Source organism: Falco cherrug, chromosome 4 (genome assembly GCF_023634085.1).
Source record: "Falco cherrug isolate bFalChe1 chromosome 4, bFalChe1.pri, whole genome shotgun sequence".
Classification (NCBI taxonomy): Eukaryota; Metazoa; Chordata; class Aves; order Falconiformes; family Falconidae; genus Falco; species Falco cherrug.
This window is the reverse complement of record NC_073700.1, coordinates 67596762-67623875: the sequence shown is the minus strand read 5'-3', so window position 1 is coordinate 67623875 and position 27114 is coordinate 67596762. Positions and strand designations below refer to the sequence as shown.

At 43.5% G+C, this 27114-nt stretch overlaps 1 protein-coding gene across 1 annotated transcript; it reads right to left on the bottom strand.

Moving 5' to 3' along the window:
* Window positions 1-5482: 5482 nt before the first annotated feature.
* On the bottom strand, window positions 5483-25227 carry MAP3K8 (mitogen-activated protein kinase kinase kinase 8). Its single transcript, XM_055707033.1, has 9 exons — window positions 25133-25227; window positions 22311-22435; window positions 21051-21411; window positions 18155-18319; window positions 16406-16667; window positions 13661-13767; window positions 9284-9436; window positions 8418-8664; window positions 5483-6871 (listed from the first exon to the last, which is right to left on the bottom strand). The coding sequence occupies exons 2-9, from the start codon at window positions 22343-22345 to the stop codon at window positions 6738-6740; spliced, it is 1464 nt and encodes a 487-aa protein (XP_055563008.1). The 5' UTR covers window positions 22346-22435; window positions 25133-25227; the 3' UTR covers window positions 5483-6737.
* Window positions 25228-27114: the final 1887 nt, after the last annotated feature.

Genomic DNA, 27114 nt, shown 5'->3' with positions numbered 1-27114 from the left:
AGCTGGAGTTAGCTGAAATTTCCAAGGAGCTGAAGTCTGCAATTTCCTAACACCGCATTTCCTAGCCTAAATCCATAATTTTCCTCTTTTCCTCATTGCTTTCCTACCATGCTGGTTTCATCTCCCATGTGTCCTAACAAGTGGTCTGGAGGCATGCATAAAAAAGTGGCTCTTGCCCAAGACCTGCTTATTCAGGGGTTTGCTGGGTGGTACCTCCTGTCCTCTGGCATGCCAGGACATGAGGTGTGCAGGGATGCTCGCTGACAGACACATGCACTAATTCTGGCTTCGGGTGTCTGAATATGCAACAGTGCCCGAGCATCCACCTGATAAATTAGTGTTGGAAGTCACCCCCCCCTTCATCATGGAAGAAGGAATGCTTCTGGCCCCATTTACAAATTTCATGGGGTGCAGGAGGAAATACCACACCTCTTTTTAATATACGCACGCTCGGAGACACACCTTGAGGCCTCCTTCCAGGTAATTTCTGACTTCTTTATCAAATCTGCACTTGTTCATGTGCACTACAGGGAAGACTAAGAGAAGATGTCACAGTCAATACTGTGGTCTTGCTGCAAGGCTGGAAAATACAACCTTGCTGGGGTAGTAGTTGCATAAAACAGTGCAGAAAGGGAGCCAGACCTTCCAGAACATTTTTAACATTATTTGGGTCATTTCCCTTCCCTGAAATGTTGCCCTTTTGGCAAGATAACTTATTGACATGTTGCAGTCAAAGATGTTTCCCTATTTCTGGGGAAGAGCCAACTTAAATTCAAAGAGTACTCCTTGCTTGCTTGAAAAGATCTTTCCTTACACAGAAAATGGTTCCATTTCCCTTGAAATAACCAAGTGCGTACATGAAAACGGTGTTTGAATAACTCTGCCTGAGACAGCAAAACCTAGTTTTCTGTTCTTCCAAAACCACCTACACACAAACTCACATGGATGAAGCATACATGACCCTCTACAGCAGGTCTGTAGGGTCAGCAGGAAGCCAGTTAGATCAGACATCATTACATGGGGGTTTTGGACCAGTTTTCAAAGACATCCCTGAGTGGGAGCCTTTGCCAGCATCCCTGGTGGCCTGGTGTTGCCATGTCTGTATGCCAGAAAGTGCAGCCATGGTCCTCGCAGTGGCTGGCTCCAGTGTCCCAGCAGGGGCTCACCTGGTGGATGCTCCCAGGGGTCCAGGTTGTCCCTGGGCCAGGAGTACCTGGAGAATGGGATCACAGTGCCTCTGGGCTGCTGCCATCCCCAGGGCATGGCCATGCTCCTGGTCCTGCCCAGGGCAGCAGCTGAAACCCACCACTTCCAGGTGCTGTAGCAGGAGCTCAGCAGGCAAAGGAGTCAGGGGTCCCCAAACAACTCCACCTGTGCCACTAGCGACAGTCAAGTCACCTCTAAGAAGCTGGTGACCCAGCACAGAGGCAGAGACGTGGTGCCAGCCTCCCCCAGCATCCCTCTGTGCCTGTGCCAGAAGGCCACCAGGCTGCTTGCCACCGCAGGATGTGCTGTGCACATGGTGACTCACAGGGACTAGTGGTGGTGTTGCAGAGGGAGGGCAAATGCTGTGGGATGGGAGGGAAGCTGGCACAGGTGATGGGGACACCAAGTTTGTCTTGGAAAATAGTATAATTTCAGTTTGTTGTGCACAAAACCAAGGCACAACAGCTCAGTGGGTGGAAGAGATCATACCACTGGTGGGTAAAGGCTCCTGAAGCAGCATCTGCACTGATGGCGTGATACAGGCATAGGCTCTGCTCCGGTCAGCTCCATCATGAGTTTATATGTACTGGGATCAAAAGCAGCAGCTCCTGCTCATCTTCAGTTTAGGCAGGTGAGAGTGGAGCTGACAAAGTGAAAAGACCTGCACTGGGAATTCACACACCAGTTTTGAAGACTTGCTTTTTGAGCAAATTATGGTTTTAATTTCTTTTGGTGGGGGGCAGGGGTGTGTGCGCAGAGGAAGAAGGATAGTTGACTTTGGCTTACTGTAAGTGAGAGTTACAGGGGAAGGCAACCCTTTGCACTGCCAGCAGCTTCAACAAGCCCCCAGGCTGCTCCCTGCTCCCCGGCACTTTGACTCCAGAGGTTTGATGGACACCTTCCTACCGCCCCCTCCTCTCTGGCTCACATATGCCCTGCCAAGTCCTTCCCTGCCCGTCTCTCATTTCCACCCCTCACCTTTCTCTAGTTGTGTGGTGCTTCAGCATATGACTTGCTATCAGCACGAGTAGGGACTTAAAACTTCTAAAACATTACCATTTAATTTGACTTTTTCACATTGGCAAAGCTATGCCAAGTGTCATAGCCTGCAAGTGGGCATTGTCCCTCTCTGCATGGACACTATAGTAGCATCCTTCCTCTGAAACTGGCTCCTGCTGAAATAAGGTTCACACTTGAGACCAGATTTATGTATGAGCATGATGCTGCTATTGCATATAGCTTTGATGAGAATCTGCTATGCACAGCTCTTTCCTCTCGCACACCTCACTCTGGAGCGTCCCTGGCTCCCCTCCCTCTGACAGCCTCTCTCTGGACAAACCCACCTTCTCCTGGACACACTCAGACTGACCCCATGGCCATGACACCCCACTGCTCAGGTGACATGAGGTGTGCGCGCAGGTGAGCAAAGGCTGTTGTGGCAGCTCACTCCTCCCTGGTGAGTCACTGTGCCCCAGTATCAGTCGCCAGGGCTATTTCTGGTGTCCAGCCTGAAGCAGCACGAGTGCATCCATGGGACTATAATGAGCCACTCCCAAGGTCCAGCTGTATGTTTTTGGGCGTTGCTCAGTTTGGCCAGCACACACCATTTATAAAGGACTTGTTTTCCCTTTGTCCAAATGATTGGCTTTGGATGGTGACAGTTTTAGAAATGGACCTTGCTGGCCCTTTCCTGTAAGGAAAAGAAAAGGATGCTTGGGCTCCAGATAGTGCTTTGGTACTCGTTTACTGGGAATTTGCAAAGTCCTTTCTCCCTGGGCACAGGATGCAAAGCAAAGTGTAGGAATCAAAGTTCTCGCCCATGGTGCCTGAGCCTGCCCTGGAGGCAACTAGTACAGTCCCAAGCCATACAAACCTTCCCAGTTTTGGCCACAGGGCACCCCGCAGCTCCCTATGCCCCAGCCCTTCCCAGCCGAGCCATTTGGTATTCCCAGCTGCTGCGGTGACACCTCCAGTGCCCCTTCCCCAGCTGCTTCTTTGCTTCTGCCATCTAGCCAGAAAAGCACCATACCATTTTCCCCAGGGTCCCAACAAAGGGACTAGTGCTTGGCCAAGGGCCTCTCACCCCATCCCCACCAGCATCACTCACTGGGAGGGCTTGGCAGAAGCTCCGTAATTCTACTGCAACTTCTCTCAAACTTCCATTTGGGTTAACAGGGAAGTTAATTTAACCTGCAGGCAAGAAACCCCTTATTTCTACTTCTTCCAGTTGCTCCTCCCAGTCTCTTCTGTCCACTGACACAGGATTAGAAAAACAAGGGCCTGAATTTAGGACTAGTTAAGAAACCTCCAGAAACCAGGGAGCGAGTGAAACCCTCTTGCTTGCAGAACACATGGGAGACAGGACAGGGGGCAGTGGATGCAAAGAAGCAGCAGCTACAAGAAAATGGGAAAAAAGGGACTTAGACTTCTTTCCTTCCCCCCATGCTGTTTCAAAGGCATGACCTAAACTCAAACCTTGTTCATGAACAGAGTGGGGAGCTCAGCATGTCTTCAAATGATCTCCATAACCACTGTATGCTGCTCATACCAGGAAGCCCTGCAGAGGTGCATGGTAGTGGGCTCAGTCTCAGGGTCACAGACTGATCTGAGGATGAAAAACCTGCTAAGCCCAGGGGTGGAGAAGGCACCTCTGGCTCCTTCATTTCATCAGTTACTGCAAGCGGTGGGTTTCTCCACACACTTGTATTTTCCTCTGCAGTTAGCATGAGTCTCAGTATTTCCCCCAAGAGAGAATGAAACTACGCACCAGAAGTCAACACAGAGGCAAACCATTTGCAAAATCCCACAGCTCAGTGTAGACCAGCCATCTCCTTGAGGCTTGGGCTGGCAGGGTTTTCCCACCACCCCTTTTTGTTCCCTCCCCCTCATATCCACCCTTGATTACTCCGAGACCACAGCTACTCAGGCAACCAGATGAGAGGAACTTTCTTCCCCCTCCCAGGTTATTTCTAATCCAGTTCATTTGCACAACCTTGTCCCCCAGGCAGTGGCACAAACAGGTGAAACTACACGACTCAGGGCTGAACCACTGTGGGATACATTTGAGAGATGTGATATGCTTGGGATATTGTTTATTGCTCCAGAGGGAAATCCCTGGTTAGCTGCAGCCTGAGGCTCACCTGAAAAACAGTCCTCAGCAATTAGAAAGCTCACAGAGCTAGCAGCAGAGCTTGGTGTTCACTATACCTTCAGTATACTTGTTGATTGTGTACCAGTCCTCTGAAGTGATGTTTATCATGAAGACTCATACTGTTTAGACTTGTGGATGTGCCTATAAAGAGCTATTGGTTCACTCAGCCAAACCTTACCACCTACATCCAGCAATACATAAACCATAACTACTTTGGATAACCTGGTCACTTATTACTTGTGTACTGTAAAGATATACAACAGCCATATCCTAGGAACGAGTATTTAATAGTGAGCTGTTCCCATATGCAGATTGCCATGCTAAATCATTTAACTGCATGGGGAAGAGGAGGATGGCATTAAAGAAAAAAAAAATAGAAGAAAAATCAGTGTAACGTTTTTCAGGCAATAGTAAAAGCCCGTAATTCTGACATGGATCTCATTGTTGAAGGATCTAGGCACTTGATAAGCATCTGCATAACACCTAGCCACTATCTGGTGAGGATAAACGCCTTAAATTTATAGAAAGGAAACTGGGGAAGGGATTTTAAACCCACCTCCATTACCTGAAAAGCCGCTTCCTACTAATTCTATGAATCTCATTAAAGATCTAAAGCCACCAGCACAAGATCAGAAAATTGAACCCAGGTCTCTGAAGGCAAAGATGAGCATCCAAACCATTAAGTCATGTTTTCTTTCAGTCAGCTACACTGAAAGTCTGATCCCTAAATACCCTGATCACTACAGCCACTATAAATATGAAGGCAGCTCCCCCGTACAGCTCTCCTCATAAATTTTGCACAAAGTACTGGAGCAGGTGGGTTATTCCCAACAGGATTTTTGGCAACAATTAACATCAGGACTGAAGAGCTGCATGTTGTACACAAACCACTGTGCAACATGCAGGCAGTCCAGAAGGAGTGCTGGGGTCTGAGAATGAGATTTTGTCAGAAACCCTCATCATCTGTTACCAAAGCCCAAAATCCATCAACAACGACCTTCACTCACCTCCCCAACAAGTGGAACAATACGTGTAGCGCACCGAGGCCACGGCAGGGGATGTTAGCCCAAATACAGTCACAGCCTCATGGTGTTTTCAAAAGGGAAAGAACAGAGTGACCACGTCTCAAGGCACTGAGCTGGATTTATTTGACCATATCAGTATCAAACTAGAAATCATCTGTTTAAGACCATGTGTTAGACAAGAGCAGCATTAAATATCAGATGTATGAAAAAGAGACTGTGCTTCAGGAAAGATTCAGTGTACAACATACATAGTATGCCATTTTAACGCAAATGCTTATAAAGAGTCATTCTAAGCATCAAAGAAAGTTTTATAAAAGTTTACGTTCTCATCCCATGGGATGTACAGAACTATGCAGTTTACATAGTTTTACTATCATCCAAAACATCATGTTTCAAATGTACGAGGCACAGCAAGAACAATAATACAATTCCATTTCCATAGGAACATAAACACAGCTTGTCACTTCTGACATGCTTTCCAAACCACAGCACTCACGACAATTACACGTGTACAATTTTTGAAGTATTAAGAAGCATGAGTCTGGAGCCTGCCCACTGTTACCGATTGGGAATAACATTTGATCGACCCTTGAAAACTACTCAAGATACCCTTGCAGTAGCTGTAACACAGGAAGCCACTGCCATGCTTTCTCAGGGCCAGCTTGCTGTGCTATTCCCGAAGATAACCAACACTGCCAGTGAAGGATTACCTCCACCCACAAAGGGGGACAGTGCCCTGATTAGCTCCGACAGCCCAGGGAAGATGCAAAGTTAAAACACATCTTTAATCAAGTGATGCTTTGGCTCCAGAGATAGCTGATAGAAATTAGCTCTGCTTAAGAGAGGCCCTGATTTCCATTAAGCATGACCAGAGACTGGTCAAGCCTCAAAGACAAAACAAGACTGAACCACTCTAACTGGTTAAATCAAGAACTTTTTTTTTTTTTTTAAGGTTTCCTCTAAGGACAGCTTAGAGAGACTGAATCTTACAGCCCACATGCTCAATTACTATTATTCTTTTTCATGGAAGTACTTGCAAGCAATATATATATTATAAGTTTTATAAAAGTGCAAGGCCCAGCACAGGAAGATATCCTGGATTAAGGCATCCCAGCAGTGTTCTTTTTGCCATCTTCTTGTTGGTCAACCAACAAATGCACAAAGGTCATTGCTTGGGATCAGCTTATCAGAGCCCCTAAGGGTTTAGCTTAACCGTCTGTGCAATTAAACACTATTCACATTTGACAGCCTACAATGGCAATATTTTTATGTACAAATTTGAAAATCAAGTCTTAAAATCCATTTTTAAGAGGTAGAGGTCCATTTCTGACCTGCCAACATAAAATGTTACTGGGTCAGTTGTATTCTAAGGCTGGTGGTCCCCTAACAATATTGAAGTAACCAGCTAGAGCTCCAAGGTCTATGTAGAGTGATCTTTGCCTCTTTAGCAGGTCCGACTCTTCCATACTCCCAGTACACAACGAGGAATCTAAAAAGAAAAGAGAAAAAGCATGTCATTGTTGCACAAATAGCCACACTAGTTCTGTTTCATGGTTGTAGACACTACAACCAATATTTGCTTTTATCTATCTGTGGTTTAGAAAGCTTCATTTTTAAGGACAACATAACATAAAGCTCATGTAAAATAAAATAAAATAAAAGACAACAAATCAATCCACAACACTAGTGCAAAGAAAATTAAGCAGTTTGCTACTGAAAACTCCAAGTGTGTTCAACTATTTAAAAAAAAACCTCCCTCAGCTGGGACAGCTAGGCAGAGCTTCCTCATCCATCGAGCTATAGTGCTAAGGGAGAGTTTGATGCAAGAAAAAACCCCAACTGCTAACTTTCTGCCAGCTGAGAATTCCCCTTCATTATAAAGCAATTTTAATCTAAACAGATAATATCCTCTTTAAGTCACTGGGTGTGACAATACTGAATAAATATGGGACCATCAGTCTCAAGATGATTTTTTTTCCTTTTAAATCAAGGTCTGAAGAAACCAGACCTAGTTTGCAACAGCAGAACTCCCCTGAATACTTGTATAATGACTGTCCTGGAATCTCAAACATCTAAAGTTTCAGTTTAATGCTCAAGTATTTTTTCATCTTCAAAAGAATTGATCCAGATGGCCTGAGCCAGTCAAAGGGTTATGCACCCACAAAGCAAAATCCAGAAGGAGCAATGCCATTCTAGATGCAAAGGCTGTGATCAATTTAAATTTAAATGCTAAGTGGATTTGTTGCAACAACTATGCATTACAGCACACAAAACTTTGCATAGGTATCTTTTCGAATACTTACCACAATCAAATAAACCACTTGTCTGGGGTCAGTTTTTAAATGCCCTTTGTTATGCCTCTCCTAACAGAAATGTTACGCAGAACAAAAGCATTTTGAAGTCTGTTAATAGGCTGCTGGCACTAAATCTCCCTTGGGCTTGGTATTATCTGAGGACACACTGAGTTTCCTAACTGGTTCATGTATTATCCTTCATAAAGCACTTATTAATGCACAAGAACTATGTTCTATTCTACAGTCATTTTTGGTTTTAAAACGAAAGGCTTGTACTGCTGACACTCAACAATACTACAGTTATGGTTTTGTGTGTATCTTTTTCTTTGAGAAGGCAAAAAGCTTTGGATTTGGTGGTCGTGGTGGTTGTTGGACTTTTTATTTTGTTGTTGTTAACAAATCACTAGTGTCAATAAAACACCGCTACTACTGTGGCAAATTAAGGCAATTTAGGACAGCAACCTACACTTTGCAAAGTGCCCTGAACGACTGCCAGGGCTTTTTCATGAGCCAGCCTTTCTGGAGCTGCAGAATTCAGGCTGTTCTTCCCCTGCTGAAGTCAATGGGCGTTTTACGTAACACTTAATGAGCTCTGGGTCTGATCTCATCTGACTGGGATTTTTACTGGTCTCTTTCCAGCAGCTTTTTGAGTTTCGTTTGTTTCTAAACACTCACTCAAATCAAGTTTTGACACAAAGTAAAATCTACAAGGTGCAAGGTAAGTAAACCGGGTACCGTTACCTGTAATGTTTTCTGGCAACTGCAGCTCCTTCCTCGCGAGTAGTCTTTTCCTTTCAAACAGTGCTGAGTCCAGGCTCTGGCACCGCGGCTGCTCTTCTGGGGGTGGGTGTAAGGCTCCGTGTTTCAGTAAGTCTGCTGCAGACAGCCTATGATTAGGATTCCTTTCTAGAGCTGCTTCTAGCAACTCTCTCATGGAAGTGCTGCAGTCTTCAGCTATGTCCTCTAAGGGGGGCGCTTGCTTGTGTATCTGTTGGAATAAAAAGAACGTTGAAACAGTTATTCCATAAAACAATGGAAGGGGAAGTCACAGATAACCACGAGTGGTCTGGGAATTCCCCACTTACAACTCATCACCTCCCTAAGCTGGGCTGGTCAGTTACAACAGAACATGTAACTGCACAAAAATCCACCTTTTCAAATTCAAATTTTACCATAAATTTAAAAACTCAAATCAACGCCAGGCAAGCCTAAAATCTGGTGCAATGTAAATTTACCAGATTTCTGTACACACTGGAAGAATCAGAGAATTAAATTTGTGAGACTCCAGTTTTTATCTGCAACTCCTAGGCAAAACAAACAAGTAGGGCTTGTTTCAATCAAGTTTCACACTGTTCTAACACCGTCCTTGCAGTACACCGAAGGCCTGTAAATGGTAACACAAACCACAGAGATGACACCAGCTCAGCCTCTGTCTTCCCCTAAACACTCAAACCCCCACTTCTTCCCTCCTTCCCCTGAAGCAAAAAGTATGATATCACCTCTCTGACAAAGATTTTGATAGTTTTTATATGACTGGAGCTTTCCAAACAAGGCTACTTTAAACCCTTCAACTGAAACTGAGCTATGGCTTTGCTAAGGACACTTACAATATAGAGGTAGGATGGATATGCAGAACGAGGATATCTGTTCACCCAGGGCGGGATGCCAGTTTGCATATGAATAATAGTAGCTCCCATACTGTAGATATCTGCTTTTGTTGTGTGGCCTCTGCAGAGGATAACTTCAGGGCTCATGTAAATCTGGGAAGAACAGTCAAAAAAAGATTAATCAATAGAGGGAAACAACAGGCAAAGACAAATTGTGACATTTTGTGATCCAGGAAACCCCCCTCTAAAGGGATGCACCCTACTAGCACCACTAGCACCTGCAGCCTAAAGACCAAGCACCACCTAGAAAATATGATTTTTTTCTGCTCTGCACATTACCACAATCACAGAGATTTTCTGGTCTGGCACCTGGACAAACTCATATTCCAGGTTTGCTCTCTCCAGACAGGCCACAGCTCAGTGGCTATGGGACTTCGCTCAGCTGTGAGAGGCTGAGGTTCAGGCCATAACTCTGCTTCGTTCAGTTGGGTAGCAGGAACCTCATCCTTCCACAGCAAAAGAAGCAAGGTGCCTGAATTGCCAGTTTATTTTGTGGGGCACTGCTGGGACCGCTCCATTCTGCCTGAACAACACAGGCGCGTGCTAGGCTAAAGAGAGAGGGTTGACCCCCACTGCTAGCCACCTCGCTGGGGGTAGGAGTCCATTCTCTCACATCCCTTGCATTGGATACTACACAACTCTTCTGAGAAGAACTGACAGATGCACACTTTCCTGCCTTACTTACTCTTCTCCTCTCAACCCTTTATCCAATAACCTGCATGTTGGGGCATCATCCTAAGAAATGGGATAGTGAGGAACAAGGCAGGTTTAAGGCAATGCATAAATTAAAAGTCAGGTCTCTTATGTCCTGCTGCATGCCCTTTCCACCTGGTTACCCCCAGAGCAGCTATTTTGAGGCAAGCATCCCTCTTCCACCCTGCGGGGTTTTTTTAACCAAAAATTCTAATCTCATCTAAACCAAAATACAGTCTCCACCCAAACATTTCACTGAAACATTTGGATTTGTAAAGACCCTGAAGAAGGATCTGGTGGGAAGCTCCTACCAGCTACAGGCAGCTGGGAACCAGACAGGCAGGATGGCGGTGGCACACCCCGCGGCTGGCAGGAGCTGCCAGCACAGCTCTGCCTCCGCCACTGGCCCAGCGAGCAGGTTTCAACACAGCGTGGGCACAGCCCAACACACCAGGTTAGCAAGCCACCCTATTTGCTGCTGGTTTCTACTTTTCCCTCACCCAATTTCCCTCTAAAGGAGCCAAACAGAACTTTAATTAGTTCAAGTCATCCTGCCACAAAGAATCACATTAAAAGCTATTAACTGACACAAGAGCAGGAAGTTAAGTCATCATCACATGGGTTTACTGCTTATTACCATAGATTGAGCACAGCTGTAGGGCTCAGGCAAATTCTGAGGAGTATTTCCCAGTAAATCACGTATGATACCTGCAAACAGAGCTTCCAACTGGAAGCATGTGCAAAGGTTCAGCAGGCATCTACAGGTGCTACTTACTCCTATCACTGCTTTCCTCAGGGCTAAGATAGAACAAGTACATCTGCACCTGCCACCTTTAAAGTCTCTTAAGGAGCAAAGAACAGAATTTCTACGTTTGTTAAAAAAAAAAAAAACCCAACCAAAAAAACCCACAAAAAAAAAAAAGGCATTAGCAAATACAGGCAACTTGAGTGAAAGTTGCATAAACAAAAAGCAGCTGCCTTGCTGAGGAAGAAAGAATGCTGGAACAAGAACCTGTCTGCAGTTATAGTCAAAGTGTAAAAATCGTCAAGATGCACCTCCACTGCACAAGGACAAAAAGCAAAAGTTAGATGTGCACCAATGCTATGATTTCAGACTGATTTAGACTAGCCTAAAACTACCAAAACAGGCAGCACAAGCTCTGAATACTTTCCCATTCTCACTCCTTCCTACTGCTGGGCTGGCACTTGTCTGCCATTCAGACCAGAGACATAACCCAGCTAAAAACCAGTCCTTTTCTTCATGCTATGCTACTTTTAGTTTAGCGTTCCTGCAAATTAATTACACCTTCCACATTTAATAAAACTTAACAGACAACTTTTTTCTCCCCTCAGATAGTTTTAACTGAAGCTTACATATTTTAACAGTGACAGAAACATAACAAAGCATAGCAAATACCTAGCAAATATATTTCCTGCAGAGCAGTTTCATCACAACCCTAGTATACTGTGTCGCATGCCTTGTGCATACACTGTTCAGAAAAGCCAGGTTTGTCATGCTACACCAACTAAATAGAATTTAACTCTCTTTCAATCATTCTGCCCAGAATTGCAACTATTCATTTTCATAAACACAAAGAAGATTCACTACATTCAGATCACCTGTGCTATAGACACAAATAGAAATCCTAACCCCCCAAACAAGAACATGCACAGGAGAAAGGTAACTCCAACTGCCACTTCCTTTGTGGACACGAGTCCCTGCCAATACCAGATGTAAGAGAAATCAGTCAGTCCACAGGCACGACGCTGCATGGTGGTGATGATAGAGCCCTAACAAGGGGTTGCACAACCCACATGCAGAAACAACACTCCTGGACAGCTGTACCACTTCTTAAGGCTGCTTTATAGAGGGTGAAAAACTCAGGAGGGCTTTGGAGAATCAAAATCTTACTTTGAAAAAAATCAAGAAAGCCAGCACAATAAAGACTGTAAAGCACATTTGTGGGTGACTGGATTCGGCACCCCACAAGGCTGAACAAAGGCACTGTGGACAGGAAGATGCCTAGGAGGAAGACTGAGCAGAAAAACCTATACGCTAGCATTCATGATGCTCCTGTAAGTCTGTCACTGGTATTCGAAAATCTCCTTTCCCAGTGCCCTCTCTGCAACCTTACTTCTGGCCTGTGATGCTGCGACAGAGCAGCAGGACTGCTGGTTCCAAGGACTGGCTACCTGTCCCCTGAGACAGCAAACACCAAGCACTGCCACGTTTCATGGTTGTGGGGATTATCCGCTTTCTGAAGACATAACTGCAGATGCTCAACAGTGTGGAATAATTTTCTCCTTACTAAATCAAGAACTAAGTGTTTTTCACAGTAGGTCAGTCCTCCAACTAGACGTGGATCATCACCAGTCCACTCCACAAACCTGGAAATTTCCTGTTTACACACATCTCCATCCTTGTGAAATACCTTACCACAGCCTTCAATTCATTCCCACCATTTTTCTTATTCTCATTAACATCACACAAAAGCCCCTTAAACAAACAAACAAAAAACTTCAAACTAAACCAAAACAACCCCCCCCACAAAGCATGTACATTAAATGCCAGAAAGCATGTTGCTTCCAGTACAGTAAGCATTTTAAGCTTTTAATTCCCCTGACTAGAAAGACAGTGAAAAAAAATGTTCAAGTATTTTCCCAAATATCTTGGAAAAAAATAAACAAACAAGCCTAATGTTCTGTGAAATCTTGGTTTATCCTACCCTTCCAAGGAGTTAAATACTTTTTGTCAGTTATACAAGTATCTCCTCTAAACACATGCCTATGCTGTGGAAGACTATCAAAATTGTAAGCACCAACGTTTCAGCTGAAGCGTTTCCTGTAAACAACTTCCTCCAGCAACACAGAGCACACAAACCCACATTTGCAGCAACTATCCAAGCTACTTGCTGCTGCCTGGTTGTTTGCTAAAGCACCAGCCCTGGGAACACCTTGGCATGATTGTAGCCCAAATGGTGTGCAGGACCTCAGTGCACGTTCAGAGTCAAAGTTATAGAGAACGTTTAAAAGGCCCCCACCTCCATCACTGTAATGTCTAAGCAAGTTTAATAGATAAATCAACTGTGCCATACGTAACCCCCAAAGGACAAGTGCATTACATGTAGATGGGGAAAAGGGCTTAGAAATGCTAAGGGACTAAACCCAGAGGTCTGTAATTTCTGCAGTTTCAAAGGAGGAATCAAACTACTGTGTTGGGCAGGCCACCCCAGTCCATAACTGGTATCTCAGAAGAAATCTTTGCTAGAGCAAAGAACAAATTCCTGTCTGAAGTGTCTCTAACCAGCAGCTGATCCACTGCAAACAACCTTCTTTTGACTTCAGTGAACCCTGATTTCTCTTTGACTTCATATTTAATAATCTAACAAACAGGACTGCAGAGAAAGTGACATGGCTTTCAAAGTGTAACACCTGATCCTCTATTCTGCAAGTTGAAATTAAAAATATAATTGAAATTATATTGATGTTTGTTTGTAACTTTTTGAGAAGTTATTACAAAACTCTTTTGCCCAAACTTCTACCCTCAAACTCCACATTTGAGCCTAAGCATCACAACCATGGCAGTAACACAGCATAAGGGCTTTTGTCCCTTCAGCTTCTTACCTCTGTTCCTCTAAGGTCTTTGGGGTAGTAAATGTCTCCAGTCATTTGAACACTTAGGCCAAAATCCACCAAAACAGCCTTAGTTGACATAAAGACAATGTTGCTTGCTAAAAGAAAAGCAAAAATAACAGCATGTAAGTTTCTAGCATGTTTGGCATTTATTCTACAGCATGCCTGTTTCATTTGGATGTTAGCCTGAAAAGGGAGATTAGCACAACCAGCCTCTATAGCTGACAGTCCCTCTCCTACCCAAAACGGGACTGCTAGTGATTGGGTCCAATTTTAAAATCACACCTTAAAAATCAAACTGGAATGGCTTATGTAAAAGAAGAATCAACATTTGGTCATTTTCCAGAGAGAGAGAGAGAGAGAGAGTGAGAGGCTGAGGGTAAGGGATGAAGGTGGAAGACTGGTAGGCACCTCAGCACAGTGAGGCTTGCCCTGAAGATGTTTTATGGTCTCCAAGGTGAAGAGCATGCTGTGCAGGTCTGGCTATAAACAACATAACTGTTGGTCACCAAGAAGTTTCTCTACATTAATGATTTAAATGAAGACAGAAGCAGAAAGTAACTGAGGCCCCTCCACAGCAGCCACACCAGCCTCCTGCATGGGTCAGCAAGAGCAGCTCAGTGTGACAACAGAGCACAGACTATGGCTGCAAAAGTAATAAAAGACACAGTGTTCCAAAATCCCACTGAATCGCAGCAGTATCCAGGAGCTTTCCTTTCACTTTCCTTCGTAACACTCGGCCTAAGGCACAACTTTGTACTCAAGAGGCTTTCTTTGCAGTTGTATTTCCAATCAAATATTTATGAAGGTAGTGCTCCGTGTAAGCCCTGAGAAATTCCTGTTTGCCGTTTCAGAAGACGTGGATGAATGAAGTCTCCAAGTTACACAACAGAAATGCATTTTTGCCCAGAGGAAACCATGTGTCATTTTCTGTCCTGACAGTGCCCATCCTGACCCGCCAGTGGGAAGACGCAGGTCTGATTTCAGCAGCACTGACTCCTGAAGCAATACTTCACGCAGCTGCCTCCTTACCACTGCTATGAAACTACGTACATGAATCTGTAATTTTAGGGGTACCTTTGAAGATATGGATTTTAATCACCACATAAAGGACGGTGCAGAGGGCCAGACTACCACAGCGCAGCAGGCTCTGCTGCCTGTTCGGGACCACACCATCCCCAGCTTCGGCTGGTTTTGGACTGAAGTTCCACCCCCTACCAAATAGCCTCATGATTTAACCGCTTTCCAGCCAAGGGCTAAAATGAGTAGCAGCGCCAAAATGCTCCAGAGAGCCAACAGAAAGTCCTCCTCCCTTCCTGGCTCAGAGCAGTCTTTCTGTCAACGAAATCCTCTCCTGGGCCAGCAGGACAGACTCAATGGCAGCCCATGCAGCAAGGAAGAAATCGGGGATGGTCAGGAACGGCCCTTTCTATTGAATTCCGCCTGGTGAGGGAAGACACACACCTCGACTCTGCTAGAGTGGAGGGCACAGCTGCCATTAAGGGCCTGCCCCCCTCACACAAAGCGCAGGCTGCAGGCGGGTGCGTGGCCTGGCAGCCATCGGCCAGCTCCACCCCAGCTCCTGCCCTCCATCCCACAGGGCTGAAAAAGGCTGGGAGAAGCAAAACGCACTCACATCCACCACATTCACAACAGGCTGGTTCTCCTATCCACTATCAAAGATGTAGTGGGATGGGTTTTGGTTGATTTGGTTTTTAAACCATTTAATCAATGTCACTGTTACTGCCAATTACGATAAACCCATCGGAAAGGCTCTTACCACAAGTGAGAAAGAACAACTAAGGGGAAAATAAAGCAGTTTTATAGTTGTCAGAATCTCAAAGGTTTACATCTAAAGTACTGACCTGTATCAACTACAAAAAATATGCAAAACAGATTTAAAAAAAATAGCAATTCCTGATAATCATCTTCTGTCAAACTATTTATTTTAACTCTTTGCTTTGAATAATTCTAGTTTAAACTCTCAAGTTTAGCAAAAATGAACTCACAGAAGAGATACATCTTCATTAGAAGTACTGTTACTAGAAAGGCAGAATTTATCTGTGGGGGAAGGTAATGCTGGGAGAAAGGGGGAAGGTAATGCTGGGAGAAATGGTATTTTAAATTAAATTTTAAAGCCATTTTATATTAATGTATTTAATTTAGGTTTAATATCAACATATTTTGATTATTTATAAATGTTAATACCCAGAGCTTTTGAAAAGCAAATATATACTAAAATTTGGAGTAATTGTTTAAATTAAAAAAAAACGCACCAGTACAAATTACGTATTTAGTTCTCAAGTGTCTCAAACTGAGTAACGGCCACGCAGAAACATAAAAACTAAAAGAAGGTGCAAGTGGAAGGTGGGCATGGAAGCACTCAAGATGAATTTACACAGAAAGAGGGAAGCTTCTAGCTTAACATAGACTGATAATTTCTCTCATTCTGTTCAGGTTTTTATTTCAAATTGAGTTGCTCAAGAAAGGCAAAGGAACTATGACTTTCAAATCATCCTCTCCACTGAGTGTATTAATGAAAAGCGTAAAGATCAATTATTTACGCTATTAATGAATAGCGTAAATAACAGGACCTGACCTTGTCCTTTTTTAAGATTATCCATCCCTCCCTCCTCGAGATGCAAGGCTACATGCCCCAGTGGAGTCCTAGGATCTCCACTGGAGTCCCAGTCCAGCCTGGACTAGAAAGCATCCCAAGGAATCACACATACGTACGTTTGATATCATGGTGGATAATCCGCTTGGAGTGGAGAAAGTCAAGTCCTTTCAGAATATGCTTTGTCACCCAAATGATTTCAAATTCTCTCATAGGACCACAACTCTCCAGCTTTTCCATGACAGATCCTCCCTCTCCAGCTTCCATGAAGAGATGGATCGTCTCATCCCACAAAATGGCACCATATAATTCAGCAATGTTTTCGTGACGGAAACATGCCTGTATTTCAACATCCGATGGTTTGAACTGTTCCACTGGAACCTAGAACATTGAAACAAAACCACAAAAAAGCAGCTCAAAAACCAAGTTATCCACACTAACACTAGCTGTCCTATAGATTAAAATGGAAGGAGGAAGCAAAGCACTCCTATGCACTTGTTAAAATACAGAGCTTTATTTTGATGCTGTGACTTGTTCTTCCTTTCTGGTTGAGATACATCCTGTTTAAAGCTGAGAGAGTTTCTGGAATCATGCCCAAATAAAAAGTGCAAACTTCCAGAAAAAGCAATGTAGCAAGAGTTATTCCTGTCAGAACCCAGTGGTTACGCAAAAGCTCTATGCAAACTTCCTGGTGAGGGAGATAAAAATCCACCGCTTTTTCCATTAGCTTTGCACAGTCTCATCTGCTCTACAAGAACTATACACCCACCTGACACATGGATCAGTGCTCAGCACAGTCTACAGACTAGCCATGCTCAGGGCCACCACTGACCTCAACTCAATCCTTATCAGCACTGTTTTACAGCTTACAAGAGATGAAACCTCTCTCAAAGCGAGCACCTGGCAAGCACTATATTTCTTGAAAAAAGTACTGACGGCAGATTGCTAAGCCAATAAAAGCAGTGTTTGCTTACACATGGAAAGGCTACTACCACTGCTTTTATTCTCCTCCCCTCAGACTTGTGGCTGTAAACCAAATAAGAGGCTAATATTTTCATTGCAATGAGAAATACTATTTATATTTTCAGAAGCATCAGGATGTTTTAATTCTGCAGCAGGTTATGCAATCTGTCCCCACGTGGATACGTTGGCTGCAAGGGAAGGACATACAACTGTCTTTCCAACTTTTTCACACACAGAAGTAATACAGGTACTTATTCACGAGCTGGTATACATAGAGCAGTGTCCCAGCTGAGCTTTTACTGGCCCTAAATATTTACCGCTCAATTCAGAATAGTATGTGGAAAAGTAAAGTTGAAAGAAAATGTTGGCTTGCATGAAAATAGGGAGGGTGCTTAACAGTTTTCTTGAAACATCTCACAGCCTTAAACTCAGTCAGTGCCCAAAACACAATGAGAGTTGCACATAAGCTGAGCCCTCTGGGACATTAATGGCATTGGGAGTGAAGAAAACTTAAGTCTCAGGATCACAGTTAAAGGATGAGATCCTAAAACCACCTGCAGCAATGGGGTTTTGCTATCATGTTCAGCAGGGATGTGATCTCACGCTGGTTATTTTACCACCATGAGTACAGCAGAAAGCTGTCTACCTCAGCACCACAGCTCATGTGGCAGTTACACAGGCTTCCAGATACTTTCAAAATGCAGAAACTTTTGCAGTCTCAGAGCCAAAAAATTAAAAGAAACTAACAATTAAAACCATGCATTTTTCCTACCTTGTGTAGCCCAGCAAAACCAAGATGATCATCAGCCTAACAGTAGAATTTGATGCAGATATATTTGAAAATATACTTTATGTACTGTGTCATAAAATATTTGCTCAGAGAGAAAAATAGTCAACTAACATACCAGTTTGCATGCCATTCTTTTCTTGGTTTCTCTGTCTTGGGCTAAGTACACCTTCCCAAAAGCTCCCCGAGGAATAAAATCAGAGCCAATGTTCCTGTAAGTCAGCTTCCACGGAAACAGAAGAACATCCGAGTCAATTTGATAGCGCCCATTCTTGGGTGTGATCTGTGGAGTTGAAAAAACCACAATCAAACAAAAAGAACTCACAATGAAGTTAAAACTACTCCAAGCCTAATTAATTCTATACATGTAGTGAGAAAGAAAAAATTTCATATATACGTGCACGATGCATGCAATCTATTCAGCAGTCTTTATTTAGAAACACCAAATGGGAACAGCATGTGAGGTGTGGCATTCAATCACAGCCCAGGCATCCACGTTTCTCTCTAGTGACTAACTTACCAAGTGTAAGTTGCAATTAATTGTCTTGAAACAACAACAACAGCAGCTGGGTTAATGAAATTACCCACCTCTTCTTATTAGATTTACCTGCACATGTTTGTCCTTCCTGTAATCTGCTAACTTGTTATGCCACATACCTGTTACTCACAAGCTATCTTACATGATGTGAGCAAGAGTTTCAGCATTTCCTAATATCACATGTACTGCTAGGGGAATATATTTTGATTTTCCATCTTGTTTCTGCTGCTTAGTAAAAGATCAAAGAAGTCTGCCACGATTTTACCAGCTACCTTCTAGTTTTATACTATAGTTAAAAAAAAAAAAAAGAATAGGAAGCACACTGTCCATTTTTGGTAGGTAATGTTGGGAGCTTTGGTCCTCTATATCATCAACAAGGCAAGGAGGGCTCCTCCAGGAAGCAATTGAGAGCATCTAAGTCAGTATCTTGTTCTAAATCTTCCCTCTGCAAATGTCAGAGAGAGACCAAACTCCTGACTACAGCCATGTGAGTACTGCTTGAGGTTTGATGTTATTTCTTCAGCCTCTTAATATTCTTGCAGCTAAAGAATGAATCTTTCCTGTGAATATGCTTTTAAGTAATTCGTGTATATACAGTACTGTCAGTATCTGGAGTATGATTAACCTACTTAGAGCTACTTTATTGAGATTCTTGAATATATGTAAAAGCATATCAAGGATATTTATCACTTCACATCTGTCACATGGCCTCACATACCGAGCTCTTCAGCTACATTTTTTAAGATAACAGCATATTAGGAAGATTATTTGGTTTAGTTTTCTTTTTAAGATGTAACACAATCTTTTTGTGCTTTAACCACCTTCATGTTTTTCAATTGGGAAAGTAACTTCTTGGCTGCTAAAGCTGTCATCTGTGACTAGTATGTACATGAAATAAGTTCATTCTTCAAAGTTCTTAATTTTGGGGATGATAAGTTCTTAACTATTGAGGGGCAGTATCTTTTATTAAAGGTATTTTGCTTAGGAGATGCAGAATGAGCCTTCCCTCTACTTATCAGAACCAAGCTAAAGCCTAGTAATCCATACATTTTGCCTGCTCGCTTCTGCATTTCAAGGGGTTGAGACTAGCTAATCCATAGGGGTTACACCTATCCTGGAAAGAAACACTGACTGAGTGGAGCAGACTTGCTGAGGGAGAGCGCAACAATCACCACACAGGAGGTTTTCAGGACTAGTTCCTAGCCTGCTCATGGAGTGAATGCTCATTTGTGGCTGTAACGCATCCTCCAGCTTCAGTTTCAAATGAAAGAAATCCAGTTTGTGTGCTCCAAGACCCTTTGTGATGCAAGCCACAGTGTGGGTCACCAGGCAATCAGCAACACTCCTGATCCTAACTAAAATGCTGTAGATATTTACAATGTAGATGCACTTGCTGAAATGCACATACAGGTAATGTCCTGCCTCCAGTCCTCAGCTGCTTAATGGGATCACATGCACCTAATAGTACTTGGTTCACAGCAATTGTATGTATCTGTAGAAACAACATGCAAGCAAAACAACCACGAGTATGCAGAACAGTGTCTGTCCTAAGTATAGGAAACATTTAATACTCCTAGGTGTCATTTCAACATTAGAGTTTAAAACTGACTCTTTTGCAATACTGCAATGCTCCCTCCAAATCAGAATAAGGCGATACTTTGTACTGTTTCAAACCCCAGTAACCAGTAGGACTCAAGCAACAAATGTTCACATATAAAACATATTACATGCAAGATATTTAAGTTGATAGAAGCAGAACACTTTAAGAAAATAGAGCAGCAGCACAAATACATTTGAATAAACTTCCCTTTCATAATTGCTTCCAGAGCAACCGATTTTCAATAGAAGTCCAACGACCCTAATATCTACAGGTGCTTATAGAACACAATTTTAGGGAAAAAATGAACATATCTCTAAGCAATGAATCTATACTTGAATTCAGCAGTGTGTGATATCATATAATATTGTAGCTCTGAAAGTCACAGTTCATACTATATGCTTTTTCTCCTTATCTTGCTTTTTTACACTTTGTGAAGATAAAGTGAATTCAGTAACTACACCAAAATAGATCCTAGACTTTTATTTGGGAGTTTTTCATAATGAACTCTTTACTGCACGAAGTAAAGGCACTGGGAAACCCTTAGCATCTCCTGAACCTCTAAGCCATCATAGTTGTGGCTTTTGCTTTTTTACTATGCGTCTTAAGTTTGTATTGGGAAATTTTTTGTAATTTCAAGGGATACCAAGAGCCTGTTAACCTATAGTCAGCCTTTCTAAACAACAGTCCTTTCTCCATAGCTGCCTGAGCCTGCATGGGCTAGACTTGATGACTTCAGAGATCCCCTCCATTCCCCAGTTTGCACAAAGAACAACAGCCTGTTACTCCTGGGACTGGGGGTGATCTTCGTTTAGGTTCAGTAAAACCTTCTAACTCCTAAGGTTTACTAATTTTCAAGTGAAAAGAAGAGAGACATACCATATTCAGGAGGATTCCAGATTCTTGCTGTCTGCATCCTTTAAATTGTTTTGCAGTGTTAGATACCTGATTTGCAAAAGCAAGCAGGTCTTCCACAGTCCCGTATTTGACAGAGGACATCAAAGAAACCTCCCTTTCACAAAACAGTAAAGATTCTGTACGTTCTTCATTTTGATTTGACTCTTCACACATTGTAAGTAAGCTGTCTTTATAGACTGCAAGGTCTCCACCTGGATAAAGGTTTTCCATGATGTCTATCACCTCAGACATATTTAAATTAGTTAGCAACAAGTCAATCTCCTCTTTGCTATCACTCCCCGTGCTCATATACTCCATTACTGTCCACTTTGCAAAACCACTCCTGCAAAAAAACAAACAAACAAACCTGAAAACACTTTTCATCTAAATTTTTTTTAGCAAATGAATGTTTTAGAAAGAAAAGAAGTAAGTGTGGTGATAGACAGCTCATCATTACACAGTTAAGATTTAAAATTATTAATTTGGATTATGAAGAAAATAATAATTAGTAGACTGGATGAAGAGGAAATGGAGAAAAAGTCTTTGCTAATGAAATTCTATTTAGAAGTTATTAGTGAACTTCCTCTGTCACTCATTCTTGGAATTTACTTTGATAAAGCTTTTTATTAAAGGAACTGGCACAGTAAGGTAGCACGAACTAGTTATATTTTGCTGGATATGCAAAAATAAGGAGCAACCTCAATAAAAATGAAGAAATTCATTACTTGGAAATGAACGACAGAAATAGATATCAACATACTCAATTAGTTTATCCCTAAGTTTTTATGAGCAATTTATGCGATGTGTCCAGGAAAAGGAGAAGGTCATGGAGCAAGATCATTCCACTAGTAATAAGCACCTATTAGTATCGTTGCATAAAGCACAAGTAAGTCACCACCTGAGATACACGAACCATCATTTCTGCAAATACTTGAACCGAAATTTTCACCAGTTTCAGAAGACAATCAGAAATTGAGTTATCACAAAAGCTTTGAAGCAGTTTCCAGCAGTCTGTTCTGCCCTCACTAGTCCTAACAAAAATTTTTGAAGATAAATCTTGACCATTTTGCTGAAGTGGACTTTCACTACAAAACTGGGTTCAACTTCTCATAAAGTCCCTTCCTATCTCAGGTTCCTACTTCAAGTCAGAGTTACTCTATTCATGTTAGAAACATATGCATGGTCGGTCATTAAAATACTTATACAAATAGTTTTCAATATGCGAATGTCTAGAACACTTACCTTGTATTTATCCAGGTTACATCACACAAAACCATCAATAATGTCTCAATATAATCCCTAAAGTCATCATGTTTCTTGAACCTGTATTTACCACCGATGATAATTTCACAGCGTTCTGTAGTAGTCTATTAAAAAAAGCAAAACAAATAAAGCCATGGCATACCAGCTCAGGCAGAAGGACTGGTTTATACTCATATGACCATTTGCTTCACAGACTTCACGGAAAGGAAAACTAGTAATCACAAGGCTGAGATAACAGGGGATTTTCTGCAGAAAAAGATGACAGCTCAAATAAAGAATCAAGCTACTGCATGATCATTCAGATTTCCAAGTAGTAGTGAAAAATAGTTTTTCCATGGTTAGATCCTGAGTTTTATTCTCCCTGCCTCACACTTACCAATAGCAGAGAAGGATCTCCTTTTTCTCTAGCAAAACCCAGTAGAGCATGCCCTATTTAGAGAGCTCTCATTTCCCTTTTTTATAATCCACTGCAATCATCTACTCTGAGCAAAAGATAACATCCAAACAAAAAGATACTTCCAAAAAAACCACAACCAAACCCCAAAAAAAGAGGAAAAGAAAAAGGAAAAAGAAAAGCAGCAAGCTCACAACCCATTTATCTCAAGGTCCAGCAGCAGACTGTCCCCTGAGGACACGAAGCAATGCCATTTACCCAGGTACAGTTTCTGGTTATGATCATTATCTTTCTTACCCTCCCCACAAGGATGTGGAAGCTTTGCGGCACATATTTCTCATGGGTTAGAGTATTTACGTCAGCAATAACGTTGAAGAAAACCGAGTAAAATGATGCGGCTGACTTGGCAAAGAAACTCTGACCACGTGCAGCGAGTTTGAAAGGCAGGACAGGACAGCTCAGCAGATGCTGCATAGGAGGAAAAGGCAAGGGGAGTGCCTGCGGTGCAACGCGCTCCTTTTCAAAACCCCAGGGTGACAGTGGCAGAGCACCACTGTGCCCCCCGAAGACAGACACAACGACTTTCACCAGCACTCTACACCAGTTCACCCAGCCTCCAGTCAGCCTGATGGCACCCGTAGCATCAGGGCAGCCAGGTAGGAAACCTTGCAGTCACTAGCACTACTTGAGTGGGGAGCACCCAGGCTTTGTATTCCGGGTGCTGAGCGAGGTCAGGGTTTTCCAGCCTACACAAGAAATAAAAGATGCTAGGGGTGTTTCCTAACACCTAGCATATCATTTTCCTGCTCTATGCCCAAGCTGAAGGCTGTTAACAAAGCCCGAAGATGTTCATTATAAATGAGATTTCTGTTTTCCCCCACAGCAGGACTTCTACTCGTTGCCTTTTTTTTAGTGCTGAATTAGTGGTGGTAGAGAGAAGAAGCAGTCCAGTCATAAAAGGAACCAAGAAACTGCATGCACCAAGTGAGGTAAAGTTAGAAACTAGTCCTGAGGGACTTTCTGAAGAAAAACATGAGCCTCTAGATGCTCTAGTCTTTTGTGGATAAAGGCAAGTACATACCACGATTAAATTAATTCACTCTCTGATAATGTTTTCATGCATAAGGCTTCTGCACAGTTAGGACAAAATGCAGCTTTCTGTAAGTACCAGCTCTGCTCTGTTCCTCAAAATGTTCCCAAACTACAGTGCAATACTAATAATACTCTTGACAGTTTCACTACTACCCAAAAAAGTAACTAAGTATTAAATGTTTACATAAAGAGAACAGTGTCTAGTCCACCTAAAGCTGATTTTTTAAATGATGCAGCAATATATATATTTCCACCACTGGCAAAAATGGTGTACATTTGCCAACAGGGAATTCATTCTTCCTCTTTATTCCTAAATCCTGCACTAGTATCTGTGGTGGACACTCAAGTAATGTTCTAAATCATTCCATACAAACCAGGTACACAGAGAAATTACATCACTAAGTATGCTTTGCTTAAGTTCTCAGTTAAAAAAGTGGTTTTACATGCAGTGGAAAAATAAAACTAAATATAAGCACTTAAGTCAGCTGCTAAAGCACAAGACTCTTTCTCCAGTTCTGCCATTATTTCAACATCATCACATGAGTAATTTCCAAGCCAAAGGTTTATTTCTCTATTTATCATGAATGGCTTTTCCTTAAACCCCTTCTCCTGAGAAGCGTGCTGCTTCAGAGCATCCTTCTATCCACCATGTTAAACTAAGAGTAACCAGATACCGGACTTCTGAGCCTCTGTGGGATTTTTCTGTGTCAAAAATCAACAAATCAAGAAAACAAAGAAAACTTACAATAATGAAAAAAAAAAAAGACACCTAACCGAAAACTGCACAGACTGGCTTAACAAAATCATATACATATAATAAAGGTTTCTTGTGCTGCTTTTAGGGAATAATTTTCTGGTCTAAATAGCAAGTAATTGTCCACCAGTGATGAAAAAAACCCTCCTTATTTGTTTTTAAGCAAAGTTATCAACAAACCTTGAAAAACACAATCCCCTTGGGAGAAAAAAAAAAAAGTTCTGCTGTTGAGGGACAAAGAATATCAACAACTTCAACTCCACCTCATTTCAGATTTTCACTTGAGAAAAAGAAACCCCCCCGAACCTCCCGGCGCTGACAGTGGCAAAGAGCCCCCCCCCGCGCTGCGCCCCCCCTCCGGCAGCCCCGGGGCCAGCGCAGGTGCTACGGAGCGACGGACCCCGCGGCAGCTGAGCGCAGCCGGGCACCGCTACAGCCCCCGCACCCCATCCGCTGCCGCCAGTCGCCTCCGCCGCGGCGCAGCCCCGTGCCGTGCCACCGGGGCTCTCCGGCCCCTCTCCCCAGCGCTGCCCGCCGCCCGCGCCCCCCGTCCCCGCTTACCCGCGGAGCGCCGGGAGAGGCCGCGCGCCCGCCCGCAGCCAGCGCCGGGGCCACTCGGCCGGGTCCCGCGGGAAACTCCCGGGGGCGGGGAAGGGCGCAGGTAGCGCCGCCCGCCCTGCCGAGGGCGGGGCACCGGGGCGGCCCCGGCCGAGGTTTCCATTTCGTTTCCTGGAAGGCGGGAGCGAGCGCCGCCCTGCCCCGGGCGCACGGAGCGCGGCCCCGGCGGCAGCTGCCTGTGGCTGGAGGCCCCGGGATCCGCTCCCGCTGCCCCCGCCTTCCCCCGCGCACCGAGCGGGCGCCCCACCAGCCTCCCGTGCACGCCTGGTTTCAGCGTTATCTGAATAACGCTTCCGCTGAAGCTCCGGTGGAATTTAGGACAACAACGCGAAGGATTTGTCAGTGGCAGTAGGATTAAAATACTCTGGGCAACAGTGGCGTGAACTTGGTCATTGCTAAAATTGGGCAGGACTACATTTTATTTCTCGTCCAAAAGGCAGTGACTCTGGTGGGACTGCTGCCCCACTGCTCCTCTTCAGTGAATCGGTTTTCAACCACAGAAGTGGCACCTCTCAATCACCAAAACAAGCTGCCGCAACACTGGGACCTGATGAGCTGGACCTGTCTCAAGGTCTCGTGAGACACCAACTTTATTCTCTGTTTTATTATCTGCACAAATGACTATTTGCTTACTGAAGTTAAAACTTTCATTATAAAGATTCAGGACACTCACTCACCTTAGGCTTCAGTGTTTATTACCAGTAATACAACTCCTTTTCCTGGTTATGTTACCAGATGGACTGACTCCCTTCTTTGAAGGTTTTCTGTTTGCTACCTCTCCTATGTTGTTCAGAATTGTCCAAAGTATGGCACAAATAATATTCTGAAATGTGCAGGCATTCAGACAGACTCACTACCTGATTTTGTTCTCCTTAGCCTTGTAACTTAGTATGTGGAACACTGCTAGCAGAGTTAACGTCAGTTCATACGTGGTTTCTTTTCCAAAATACACAGCAGACAAATATATTGGTAAACCTCCATAAAGAAAGATGTGTCGTCATCTCTGTTGAGGTTGACCTTGTTCACGTGCATTACTCTGTGCGTTTGCTAAGAAATGTCTGTGAAAAAAATGCAAGAAAGCTGAAGATGATTAAAGGGAAAAAAAAAAACAAACAGTAAGGAAATTAAGGGGATTGGGGAAGAAGGTAGGTTACAGAGAGGTAAAAAGGAGAGAGGCCAGGCCAAGGAGAGGGTGGAATTGGCAGCACCTTGAGAGTGGGAGGGTAAGCGTGAGTAATGCATCCTTAACATGTAGCAGCTCTCACGCTAGTTCTCTTTCAGGAACTTGCATGGGTTATTATTTTTTTCTAAACCCACAATTAATTTTAATGAAACCATTTTCTTTTTTTAGATCAGCCTCAAAGGGGAAAAGAGGAGGAGTTTCTCTTCCCTCCACATCAATGAATTTAAGAAGGACAAGTCATAGGATTCCAGAGGAAACTCGCCATGGAGAGATGGAGGAAACACAAGTTTCTGCTCCATGACATGCATACGTAGGATATAAATTGCAGTATTTTAAAAGCAGTCTACTCTGTCTTCAGGATTATCCTGGGATACAAACCCAAGATAATTAGGTCACTGCAATTACTTACACACCCTGACTTACCAGGAGGCTACCAAGAGTAAAGCTCTGCAGTGAAGACCTGCTAATGCACGAAGTAGCCACGTGGCCCCTGACGTACACTACAGGTGCTCCCACAGTTCTTACCTAAGTGACTGTTTTTAAATACTAAGGAAAACAACATCTTCTTCAGTCTGTACCTGGGGAACCATGCTGTAGGCCGAACCATGCTCTAGGCCTGCGCCTGCTTCCCGGGCTCCCTGCAGCTGAGCCCTAACCGCTGCACTCCTGGTCCCGCAGGACGTGCACGCTGACTCCTCTACAGCCACTCGGCATTCGCGCCCCTGGCACGGGACCAGGCAAT

Excerpts from the sequence above, each read along its gene's own strand:
- MAP3K8 (XM_055707033.1), bottom strand. The coding sequence starts at position 22,345 with ATGGTTTTGTGTGATGTAACCTGGATAAATACAAG. Across the intron at positions 21,412-22,310 it reads GTAACCTGGATAAATACAAG|GAGTGGTTTTGCAAAGTGGA; the intron begins GTAAGTGTTCTA and ends GTTTTTTTGCAG. Across the intron at positions 6,872-8,417 it reads GTTGCCAGAAAACATTACAG|ATTCCTCGTTGTGTACTGGG; the intron begins GTAACGGTACCC and ends TTTTCTTTTTAG.